Raw genomic sequence first — 12,447 nt, forward strand, 5'->3', positions numbered from 1 at the left:
TACTGTCAACTGCATAAAAGGTCGAAGATCGACTAGGGCTTAGGTCGACACCTGAAATAGGTCGACTTGGCTAAGTTTGAAATGGTCGGAAGGACAACACAAGAATAAGGTCAACAATGGGGAACTTGATATTCAAAAGGTTGACATGAGTTTTTCACATTTTCTGTCCCGAATGTTGACAGTCGACATGGACACTGTCTAAGGGTATTGCTGCGCTTGCCATGCTGTGGAAACGGTGCTTTGCTGTGCCCGGGACAATATTTTATTCTCCCACCATGCCGTAGTGAATGGTGGGGTATGAAATGCCGCCTGTTGGCACATGTTGGCTCAAAAAAAATAAACCTGTGAAAAACTGTCGACCTTCCAAGCCTGTCAACCTTTTTCAGATGTCGACCTAAGCTTTGTTAACCTTCATTGGGTGGACTTAATGATGGTATCCCATAGAAGGAATAACCATTACATACTGCATTGCAAGGGATAGGTCTCCGAGTGCCTGCTCAAAGGGGATTTCTAAAGAGATCAGGAATATCTGAAATTCATTTGATTGGTCTTTATAGTTGGAAAGGGGATTTTTGTTAGCAGAAAGTGTAATGCTGGCCACACATCAGACCAACTTTCCTCCAACCATCCAACTAGTTGGTTGGTTGGACTGAATATCTGGTACTGTGTGGGGGCAAATGCCAATAAGCAATTTGCTCACAAACGCAGGAGAATGGACAAAAACATTCAGTAAAATTGTTTAAATCAAATAGGTCCAACTACAGTACATTGTCTGAGTGACAGCTTGTCTATTTTCAGATTTGGGAAACAAATGACTTAATTACAAATTATATTTGCTCCTATCAGTACCAGGTTTTTATTCCATCCGAGCAACTAGTTGGGTGGTTGGAGGAAAGTTGGTCTGATGTGTGGTCAGCAGGCATACTCACGGGATCTTATCAGTTGAGCTGATGATGGCAGAGAGGAACTTGTCTGTTACGGTCCTCATGTTTTTGATAGAAGCATCTAGCCTGTTCCTCACCTCCTCATGCGACATCGCTTGCTCTGGTGTTACGTCATATGGTAGTTTGCTGCAAAAGGCAATGGTTTTAATGACATTTCTCAAGATTTATACCTATGACATGACAAGGGTTGTACAAGGCCTAAGAAATGGCTTTCCCACCAATTCGGACGAATCTTCAAAAGGAGTCACTGTTCTGAATACCGGTCATATTGGTAAAACCAGGGGGAAAATATATGCAAACAGATGGTGTTGACCACAATATTACAACTGAGCATTGAAAAAAAAGAAAACTAGGACCATCCTTCAGTGGTAGCCAATCATAAGCAGCCAGCACAGGTCAAAGACAGCAATTGGATAGTGAAAGAGTATCCCAGAAAATCATTAATGAGTAGACAGATAATTTTTATTTATTAAAGACAAAATCGGGACACATTTGTGGGTAGCTTTTTTTTAAAATGTATATATTTTTTTATTTCTATGATGGATTAATAAAAGGAAATATTTTATTTTCACTGCATCAGACCTGTACATTTGTGATAGTGTGATTTTTTTTTCCATTTTCAAGTTTTTACTTTATTTCTATAAAGAATTAGTCTACTATATATAGACAACTAGGGAGGCAACATGGACAATTGCCACAGGTAAAACACATTGGCCTGTCTTCTGCTTTAGGAGGGAAATCCAATGAAAACAAGCCCAAATAGTTGAGGTATTTATTTACTACACTCTAATATCTCGTACAGACTAGACGATGAATTCTACCACCGGTAAGCCCACGCAACAGAAATAGCGCATACACATTGAATGATATCAGTAACTGATATAGTCAGTGATGTCACCCGCCCCCTTGCTGCTGCACAATAAAGTCAACATTGAGCATTCAGGTCAGATGACGGGGGAGATAGGGGGTTCGCTGACAATGTGCGGGAGGGATTATTGTTAATGATATTGAGCATACACACTAATTATAAAAAAACTTCATTTAGAAGGGTCAAAATGAGTCATATCTTTTTAAAAGTTGTGTAGTGTATATGTGGCTTAAGCGCAGACAGTCTTTCAAAGTCAGTATTGGTGTTGAATGTTATGGGAAGAGGGAAAGGTGCCGCTGCATTCCAGTGATAGATCATCACTGGTTAACACTGCTCAGTGGCCAAACTCATTTGCAGGACTCCACTAAGAACAGAGAAAATCAAGATACAAAGAAATAGAAACAAAGAAATCTAGAGGATTACAATATGTAGCATCTGATCTAAAGAGCTGCTGGTAACAAGAAGTGTTATTATGTGGATAAATATCACCATGAGCTATGAAGCCTCTCACCTTGCTTCTCCAGTCTGAGACTCCATCTGGTTGACCCAAGACTTGTAAATGTCTACAGGGTCAGTTTTGATGTTGAGGGACTTGTCTTCCATTATCTCTTTAACTGCAGGGGACAATATCTGTCTTAAAGCATTTTGGCCACGAGCCCCACGGTTAAAGCTCACCACCATCTTTATTACAGTAGGGTTCCCAGTGACTATCTCCTGAATCATATCCACCTTTGACCTATGGTTAGAAAAGGGAATCAGTGTTAATAAGTGGACATTTCTCAGCCATATTCTAACACAGAAACAAAATTCTAAGCAGATTACTTTTATGGGAAGTTTAGTTTTATAGTGAATATATCTAATACTGTATAACTGAACATTATGCAATCTGTTTACCTACAGACCGGTTGGAACAGCATGCATTTATCGTACGACTACTGTATGTTAAAGAATTTAGATTCAGGTTATCAAGAAGTCTTTCATTGGCTGCTGTGTCACATCCCACCCTATGAAACGGTTTAGGTTTGCCCACATACTTGATCTCCTCTTGAAGTGCAGTTTTGAAGAGACGTAGTAGCAGGTATTCTTCCCTTTGATTGGACGCATAATTATAGAGAGTAAAAATGACAGAGTCCATGAATTTGGTGGATTTATTTTGAGGCATTTGAAAGATAAGTTTTGCCAGGTAGGTTGGATTAGTCTAAAAAAAGAAAAAGAAAAAGAAAAAATATTCATTTATAGAATGAAGTACATCATATTCTCAAATTGTCAATGGTTCAATTCAGCTACCAGACAAGTTTAATACTAAGATTAGCAAGAATATATATAAAAAAAAAATTTCATAAACAGCAGGTAATTCCACCTCCAACCTCATTAACATTCACATGTTGGCAGGACTTCACATCCCTCAGGACTTGTCAAGCCTTTCACCCTCAAAACATGGCCTTAAAATGCACCTTCTCACTAAAGCCTATGACTCCTTCTATGTCCCCACTCTGTCCTGCATAGAAGCAGTTTAGAGCAGGGCCCTCTTTCCTGATGTTTTTATGTAAATATGAAGTTTGCAGATTGTAATTATGTATGTTAATTTGTTTTCTGATTGTATATTTCTATAATATTCACTGTATATCCATGTATGTTGTCCAATGTATAAAGCCATGAAACTTTTAGGGTATCTTAGAAATAAAATCTAAAAATACTAATAAATGAATGATTGTTTTAAAGTGTATTCCGATGACGAGACAATGGTTCTGCATAGTTTTTATTTAGCTGCTTAGGCTACAATTATAGCTCATGGATCCCATAGGGAAGAGCGACACCACCAAGGGTTTTGAGGGTCACCACTTAGGACTACTAGAGAGCTTCCACCAAAAAGATCCCTTAGCCCCACAATTGGCAGAGAACATTACAACACTCCACCCCTAGGTCTTTTACCACTCCAACTACCTGCAACAAGTAGAAGAGATGCTGATAAGCTTCCAACTTCTCCCTCTTCTCCTTGCTCAGAGCCTTCAACCCTCCCCTCTGTTTGTTTAACATCATCATATCAGAGAGCTGCTCCTTGTTTTTCTTTGTTAACTTCTTACTGTGGGAGACCACATCCTGCAATGGAAAAAAATGTCAGACACCAAGGGATTTTCCTGGTGTTGGTAGGTCTAAAGATGGTTACACAACGGAGACTTTTCTTTTTATAGGACACGCTAATGATTCACAAATGTTACTTTCTGTAAGGAATGAGCAGGGAGCCATGCCTTATCCTGCCTCTGGCAGCGGAATCCATAATATTAATAATAAACAGTCTACACATTGGACCTTATTCTGGTTGATTCGGTCCTCAGCATGGATGTTTTGCATCTGCGCATAAACATTTAAGCTTATGTGCAGACGCCACGTGCGAATGGGCATGGCGAGCTGCAAGTTCGCCGTCCCATTCGCACCCAACAGTGCAGGTGGAGGGCAAGGGGTGGCAGCGGAGAGATGCGCCCATGGGAATGCCCAGCGTTTCATGGGGCATTCCCATGGTAATAAGGCAGTGACGCTGCTGCCGGGGGGTGGGCAGCTGACATCACTGTATGCCCGCCCTGTCCTCGCACAGGGTGCACGCAAACATAAGGCCCCTGAGAGTGTCTTAGATTTGCATGGTCGTTCAACATCATTCGATAAGTCGCCGACCATCGAATGATGTGGTCATCCACTCAAAGGCTGCGAATGGATGTTTATGCAAATCATCCATTTGGAGCCGTTCAGGGATCACAACATGCGAGGGGGGCAACATCCCTGCGGGCATCCTTAAAAAGACACACAGCGCTGCGTGTCACCCAGAATCACCTCCATTGTACCATTTATAGAAAATGTAATTTGTTATACTGGCCAAGCTATGAAATTAATAATTGCTATGGAGGTTTATTACAGTATTTGGTCATAAAAAAAGTACTAATACTTAATTTATTAATAATGATTTATATCAGGGGTTCCCAATCTTTTTCGAATCACGGCACCCTAGAGTATAAGAATTTTTCCAAGGCACCCTAGGCCCAAAAAACTATATATAAAATTAAGTAGATTGTGTTTATATGTGCTTCTTAGGGTCAGTTATGTGTTAAAGGGCAGGATTTGCTTCTGTGTGTACACATATTTTATGATTGGCAGCCACCAAGCACTGTTTTTTTCCATAAATAATGATCATAAATAATTTGAACTGGTACTGGACCACGAACCCGTGGCACCCCTGCAAGTGTCCCGAGGCACACCAGGGAGCCACGGCACACAGTTTGGGAACCACTGATTTATATTATTAGATTACTATTTATTGAGTGTCAAAAGGCATCTGCAGTGATATATAGTGATAAACTGCAATTAACATAAACAACTGGCTATCTACAGTATATTATCCACGAGCCTCGCTGTTTGGGGGAATTCCCCCGGACCATTGAATAGGGTGAGCGGCTGGCGGGGGGGTTAAACGGGGCTTGTTTTCGGTGATCCCCACCTTTTAACCCCCTCGCCGGCTGCATTGAATTTGGCCCAGTGTCCCATTCTGCTAGTAATATAGGGCACAGATTTTTAATAAAACAATTGTATAATGTTAATACGATGTATCCACTCTAATTAAAAGAATAATAATGTCAAATTGCAATTTTAAGCAAAGTGTTGTAAAGAAAAGTAATTCATATGGCAAGAGGATAACAGGAAAGTGGACAGAGAACTGTATATATGGGGAGAAAAACCATCTACCTAAGAGAGGTTAACCTGCAACCATTGTGTGGTACCTTCACATCAATAAACATGTATATATTGATCTTGTTAAATGTACCTGCAGTGTGATTTTATTTTTCACGAGCAGCCCAATCTTGATATCCATAAGGTTAAGGTCATTCTCCAGCTGCTGGTTAGATCTCAACAGCGTCACTACCTCCTCTCTCAGCTTCATGACATCCAATTCTTCCTGGAAGTCCTGGTCACTCTGGTCCAACAGGTGAACAAACTTACGGACCACTGCCATCGGTGGGTTTTCAGCATTGACTGGGAGAAGAGGACATCGATAAGCAGGAAGAGCAAAACGCACATGAAAAAAGTAAAATGTGAAATCCCAACCACTGCTCTACATTAACCCAATCAGTATATCTCCCAGTCATCTGCTGTCTGTCTCTCCCTGTTATAGACTTATGATGGTCCTGCACAGCAAATCCCACTCTGTAGGAGATGATGCATACATGACAAAGGAAATGTCAGTGCTCATCACCAAGTTCAACAAAGGTCATAGGTGGGAATAATATAATGTTCAGCCTATTCCCTTTATAACATGTTTTATCCCAACTTCTTCCAACAAGTCAGGCGATGTGACAAGAGCTGGTGTCTCAGGTGTCACCAGGGTACTGCAGTAGGAAGCATCTGATGTGGTCTACATTGACTCAGATATTTCTGAATACATACATAGCTGGGGGAAAGAGACATTTTCTCTTTTGTGAGGTTTAGATTGATGTAGATGCCAATACCTTCCAAAATGGCTCCCCTATGATAGGAGTGCCTCATTTTCCTCCTTTAGGTAGGTTGATATTGTTACAGCTAAACAACCAGAAAGTGTAAATACTTTAACAGGATAATAAGCAACAAGCAATCTACACCTCAGGTAAGTCATTCACATCTGTAGAACAGCAGCAGCAGCGTTCTGGACCTATACTGTACTCACTCAGTGTTTTGTAGTCATCTCGTGCTTTGTTGGCACGGATAAAAGCTTGGATCTTTACAATATCATTAATCTGCAGACAAGACAAAGCACTTGTTAGCTCTGTGTTCTCAGTGCAACACACTCCAGATACACTAGTCTTACAGGTACAAGGCCCTTACATGATCATCAAAGTATTTTAATCGTTCTTTGTAGCGCTTCCTGGCTTGATACATTCGAGTGTGGGACTGGATCTGGAATAAGACAGCAATTATAGTAGACTTATTAGCTACATAACATGTACATGAAATGCCACAATAAATTATACATATTTACACACACATTATATATACACACACATACATACAAAAAATATATATTATATATAAATTAAAAAATAACCTTCACAACTTCATCAGTATGATCTTTCATGTACTGCAAGCGGTCCTGGTAGGCTTTCCTCTGCTTCTGACCTCTGTAGTGAGCCTAAGAACAGACACAAACAATATAAAGGTATCATACTGTTCTATATCCAATCCACATAAGCAAAGTTCTATATATACGTGGTATTACATATGCCACTATCCATTGTTCCAGAAGAATGACCCACAGAGGTGGATTTAGGAGTCTGGCCGCCCCTACTAACAACATTATTAGCCACCCCCAAAATAAAAATAATGTTTTTGTGCACCCCATAGAATTTAGTGAGAATTGGAACCCACAATGCCTTCAGACCCCATGCACGGACCTGTTCCATCTGCGCTTTTCCCTGTATCATGCAGGGAAGGAAGCTGCCGTGCCGCCAACAGCAGGTGCCACCCCTAGGCACATGCCTCAAGTGCCTAGTGGGATATCCAGCACTGATGACCTATAATGCTGCAAGGTCTAGGATAATACACTTGAGGAAAGGACATACATACATCTTGCCTCGATATACCGCGCGTCATGAGATGCCTGCCGTGAGTGAGCCATGCAACTCTGCAAGAATTGGCGTCCCCCCCCCCCCCCCCACCCCATGCACCTTAGCCACTCTAAACAGTCCCACTTTAAATGCCAGGTCATCAAAGATGCATCTCAGTCACAACACAATGCAACTATGACATGAGGAAAATAAAAATTGTAGCGTAGTGGGATTCAGAGACACAGTCACACACAATATACAAGTGTCATATCAAATGAATCAGCAAACACCTTGTGCATCATAGTCACATTGTGTTGCAACTGAGATATATTTGTAAAGACCTGGCATGCAAAAAGGGACTGCAGCAAAGATGCGAGAGGGAGGACATCTGTATATGCAGATTACCTACAATCTGACTGCGATTTACAGAAACTAATTTAGCCATTTCTATACCGTTGTAATGACCAGCTTGTTGTTATTTTGTATTTTAAATTTTTTAACGTTATTTCTATTACTCTGCAATGCTAAACTCAGTGACCTCTCCGTTCAATGGGACAACACAAAATCCTCACTAGTACAGCCTTGGAGAGAAACTTTAGAATACTAAATATTTTACATGTAGACAATACACCTGTTCCTGAATTCCTCACATTCTTCTGCTAGTAAAGCAGGAGATGCGCCAAGGAGAAAGCCCAAGGCGATACCAACGTTGTAGTGCTCATTTTAAACTAGAGTGTGCAGTAGATGGTAAGAGATGTCCCTATTAATGTTAGGCAAAGCTTTTATTCAGTAAGATCCTATAGGAAACCCACCTGAATGCAGGTAATAGCAGGATTCTGGTCTCTTAAGAAGCTCATCCTGGAGGCATATTTCTTGCGCATTAGGTAGCCCCGGCACCGTGCCTGCAGCTTGGTAATTAGGCTCTCATTGGCCAGCCATAGCTGTTCCCGGTTATATGCAGCAGATACGCCAGAAATGGTAGTCTATGGCAAGACACAGGGCATACATTATAGCATTATATTAATCACATAGGCCAGTCATCCATAGGGTCATACAGGCCGCTGCCTCCATTTACCTGAATATCCTCTTTCGAAAGCTGTGTGTTATTCTGCACAAATCCTTGGGGCTCTTCCCATCTGCCTTCATTGCTCGGCAGATGAAAGTAGTAATGATATCCGCCCTTCACCCAGTGTTGCACCCATTCACTTCCATTGTCTCCTACAAGACACAGTCATTTCAAATGAGGAATGACTTTCATTACACAGCCCAAACAGATCAATGCAATAATGGCTAACATTGGCCCCGCAAGATAAATGATCACTAATAAAACACAACACAAAATAACAATCCATTATGAATAATGTGCTCCCAGATCATCACTATTAGCACTACATTTGTAGTTTAGTACACTTTCTAACACATTATGTTCAATGTAAGGATACAGTATAACATTTCTGTAGGTAATCATGTAAAAAAATAAACTGAAATGTTTTTACCTTGACCTGCTTTATTGCTCTTCAGTTCTGCCAGCTCATTCTGGTAGGTCTGGGCACATTCAGCGGTCACCCCATAGAGGCCAACATCTGGGGATCGCAGAGCATGGAGAGTCTGCACACTCTCACCCTTGTCTACTGCCTCATTAACAGCCAGGATACCACGGGAGACTGTAGGCCGAGAGATCATCAGAAACCGGACACAATGCATGCCGTCTCCAACAGAAATACTGAAAGTCTTTTATTTGTGTAATCACGCATAACAACTACTGGGCTAGAAAAATCTAAACTACAAATCGCTTTACTTCTACCAGTAACAATGTAAACGTTTAAGTTGCAACCTGGAGCTGGATCAAGTTGCTCAACATACCGGAGTCTAACTTCAGTAAGTCAGTCGCTTTATAGAGACTCTCCAGTCTAAACTATTAGGGCCTACACACGTAGCAATGTAGGAGCATTTTCTAAACAAGCTAACTAAATCGCTTAGAATACACCCTACATCGCTCTGTGTGTAGGGGCACAGCAATGCGGAGCCCCCATGTGTCGCTATGGCCATGGTGATTAATATCCAGCTGGATAAATCTAGGGTCAGTGTTCTCAGCAAACAGTGCTAGAACATCGATGTGTGCGGAGCGATCTTGCTGAGCGTTCTGTGCAATCTACCATCGCTCAAAATGCTCAGCAGTGTCGCTACGTGTGTAGACCTCTTAACCTTTTTTTTTAATCAATATAAACAAGGAGGTTTCAGTCCATATCAGATATCCAAAAGGGAAGATTACTTACTTATATAGAATTAAGGTTTGTACAAATGTAAGTTATGTATAATTTATGGTTCTTAATGTGAGAATCATATAGTGTTCAACAGTGCTGATTATGAGAACACAGGAGTGCCGACCTGCTCCTAACATAAAAATGTAATGTAAATATATATGTGACCACTTCGCTAAGTGGCTTTTCTATTAAAGAGTGTGTGTAAATAATCTGGCTAGAACCACATGGCTACATACATCTTTGGGCATCCTCTGTTTCTTTATTCGAACGGAATATTCCATCTTGGATTTCATCCAGCCACAGAACTGCAGATTCATCTTTTGTTTCCTGGGGAGACAAGCAATAAATAGGTCATTATGATAATCACATCCATGTTGTGCAACCATTCATTTGCCAAAGTGAATCAGATCACAAATCCAACCACATTTAATTAAACTGACACAGTTGTACAGCAGAGGGCGCTGTGGGCCACCATTAGAGCTGGTTGACGGAAATGTAGAGTCAACAAATACAGACCTGTGAGTCTGTATTGGACAGTTTACTCCATACACAATCCATGATCATTTCCACAGGCTGTAACAGGACAACCGTTTTACACTGGTAACGCCTGCAGAGCACAAAGGTTTGTCTGTCTGAATTATATGGAACAGGGCACTGTCACAGTACAGTTTAGGGTTGTCCATTGAGGAGCTCATTATAAATTTGCTTTAACCATTTTCATAAAAACCATCAATGGTAAAAACTGCCCTGCTCGAGTCCACAATTGCACTTAAAACACCCTGAATAATGTACTATCTATGTTTTACCATAAATGTGCGGTGGCATCAGGCCCTGTCCTCCACTTGGGAAATAACAGGGGGAGGAGAGCGGTATAGTGTGCCCATACACTGAGATACCTCACAGGGTGTGCCCATGATATCAGAGGGTCTGTCAAGCATTTCACCAAACGGGATACACATGACCGACGGTTGGGTGGTCAATGGTCAGAATACGGATGCCAGCATCCTAATGGAAGGACTCCTCACAGGTAAGGTAAGCAAACTGAACCCTGCCCTCTTTTAACCCTCCTTCCCTTCAGCCTGACCCTTACCCCCTCCCTGCTAGTGCCTAAACCTAACTGGCTATGGGTCATAGGATCGACACTATGAAGGTCGACATACATTAGGTTGAAAACTGGAATACATTAGGTTGACAGGTCTTAAGGTGCCCATACACTAGTAAGATTTATCTTCAGATCTGGCTGGTTGGAACAAAAACATGGTTATGGATGACAGTTGGTTAACCGTCATTTGCGCTCGTCCATAACTATGTTTTTCTTCCAACCAGCCAGTTCTGAAGATAAATCTGCGTGTGTATGGCCACCTTTAGATCGACACATGAAATAGGTCGACATGGCGGAGGTCGATAGTCAAAAGGTCAACATGAGTCACATTTATTTTGTCCCGAAAGTCGACATGGACACCATATCAGTGTACCTCTGTGCTCGCTGCGCTTGGCACAGTATTATATTCTACTTCCACGCCTTAGTGGATGGTAGGGGGCACAAGTCCGTTAAAAAAAAAGTGAAAAAAAAAAAACTCTGACCTTCCCATTGTCAACCTAATTTTTGTGTCGACTTTCTGACCCTGTCGACTTTAGCCACGTCTATCTATTTCATGTGTTTACCTGAGCCCTGTTGACCTTTAGTGGTCATCCTAATGTACGTCGACCTTCAAAGTGTCGACCTAGCGCCCAAATCCAACCTAACCCCTGTGCCCCGCTGCCTAAGCCTAACGCCACCTTCTAACACCCCCAGCAATCCTAAGGCTTTCCTAGCACCTAAACCATACCCCCAGCATAAAACCACCCCTCCGTCCCCTTCCTGGCCACTCCCCGCATACTTATGTTTGGGATGCCGATAGTCGGGATTCTGGCTCCAGCATGCTCATCAATGCGGCATTCCGGAGCCGCTTTCCTGACAGCAGTCGGGATTGTGGTGTGAATGCTCGAATCCCGACCGCCAACAATGCTTAATGCATACCACAGCGTTTGCCCAGCGTTAGCAAGTCAGAGTTTTCAGTGATGTTTTACTCTTTTTGTAATTTGCCTTCAGGTGGATTTACAAAATTCCTTTTCTAGTGGCATTTCCTAGGACAGTGAAGAAGGGTGCACTGGCAGTTGAAACTGCCAATATCACCTGCTCGGTGTTCAGAAAACTGAAATGTATTGGTCCAAGAAAACTGCGATCATGTTAAAGGTTCCTGTGTTGATAAATTTAATTTGCAGTACACAGAATATTTCCTCTATAGAGAAGGGCTCACTTGTGATATTAAAAACCAATTAATACCAATTTGTGTGTTACTGGTCATTCAAAAGAGTTGCTACTAATATTTTAGTCTTTTCCCGTCCTAAGAGACCACTAAAGATTTCTGTGTTCATCGCTGCTAAGCACTACTCACCCTTACTCTGTAAACAAAGGGACATTACACAACCAAAGTCTGCCAAGTCTTAAGAGCCAGTTGGGAATTTGCACAAATAATTAAACAAACTTAGAATGCCTGCTATGCCTCACTGGCTGTAGTGGTAGCTCAGTGGTTAATGACGGGGGCCACCGCAGACAGCTTAACTAAGTTTGTGCCTGTATGACTTATGCCAACTATAGATAGCATATGCAGTACAGTACACATGGCTAACAATGGTGACCCAGCAAAGCCTTCCAGGCTTTACCGAGTCCCTGCCAGGTTGGTGACCAAAGGGCACATCAACGCCACACATGTAAATTAGTCAGCAGCCAGCAGCTTAGTGGGGGCCACTGATGGGCCTCGCTA

General features: G+C 41.8%; 1 protein-coding gene across 1 annotated transcript in view; it reads right to left on the reverse strand.

Moving 5' to 3' along the window:
• Nucleotides 1-12,447, reverse strand: part of IQGAP1 (IQ motif containing GTPase activating protein 1) — a 133,751-nt gene that overhangs the window by 22,886 nt on the left and 98,418 nt on the right. The window contains exons 16-27 of the mRNA XM_083184038.1: nucleotides 9,877-9,967; nucleotides 8,873-9,040; nucleotides 8,452-8,594; nucleotides 8,189-8,359; nucleotides 6,878-6,961; nucleotides 6,658-6,729; nucleotides 6,500-6,569; nucleotides 5,624-5,832; nucleotides 3,757-3,912; nucleotides 2,847-3,010; nucleotides 2,324-2,548; nucleotides 930-1,070 (exon numbers count right to left, since the gene is read on the reverse strand). Coding sequence (XP_083040164.1) covers nucleotides 930-1,070; nucleotides 2,324-2,548; nucleotides 2,847-3,010; nucleotides 3,757-3,912; nucleotides 5,624-5,832; nucleotides 6,500-6,569; nucleotides 6,658-6,729; nucleotides 6,878-6,961; nucleotides 8,189-8,359; nucleotides 8,452-8,594; nucleotides 8,873-9,040; nucleotides 9,877-9,967 — 1,694 coding nt within the window. The remainder of the gene's footprint in view (nucleotides 1-929; nucleotides 1,071-2,323; nucleotides 2,549-2,846; nucleotides 3,011-3,756; nucleotides 3,913-5,623; nucleotides 5,833-6,499; nucleotides 6,570-6,657; nucleotides 6,730-6,877; nucleotides 6,962-8,188; nucleotides 8,360-8,451; nucleotides 8,595-8,872; nucleotides 9,041-9,876; nucleotides 9,968-12,447) is intronic.

The sequence above is a fragment of the Crinia signifera genome, chromosome 4 (assembly GCF_055691185.1).
Source record: "Crinia signifera chromosome 4, ASM5569118v1, whole genome shotgun sequence".
Taxonomy (NCBI): Eukaryota; Metazoa; Chordata; class Amphibia; order Anura; family Myobatrachidae; genus Crinia; species Crinia signifera.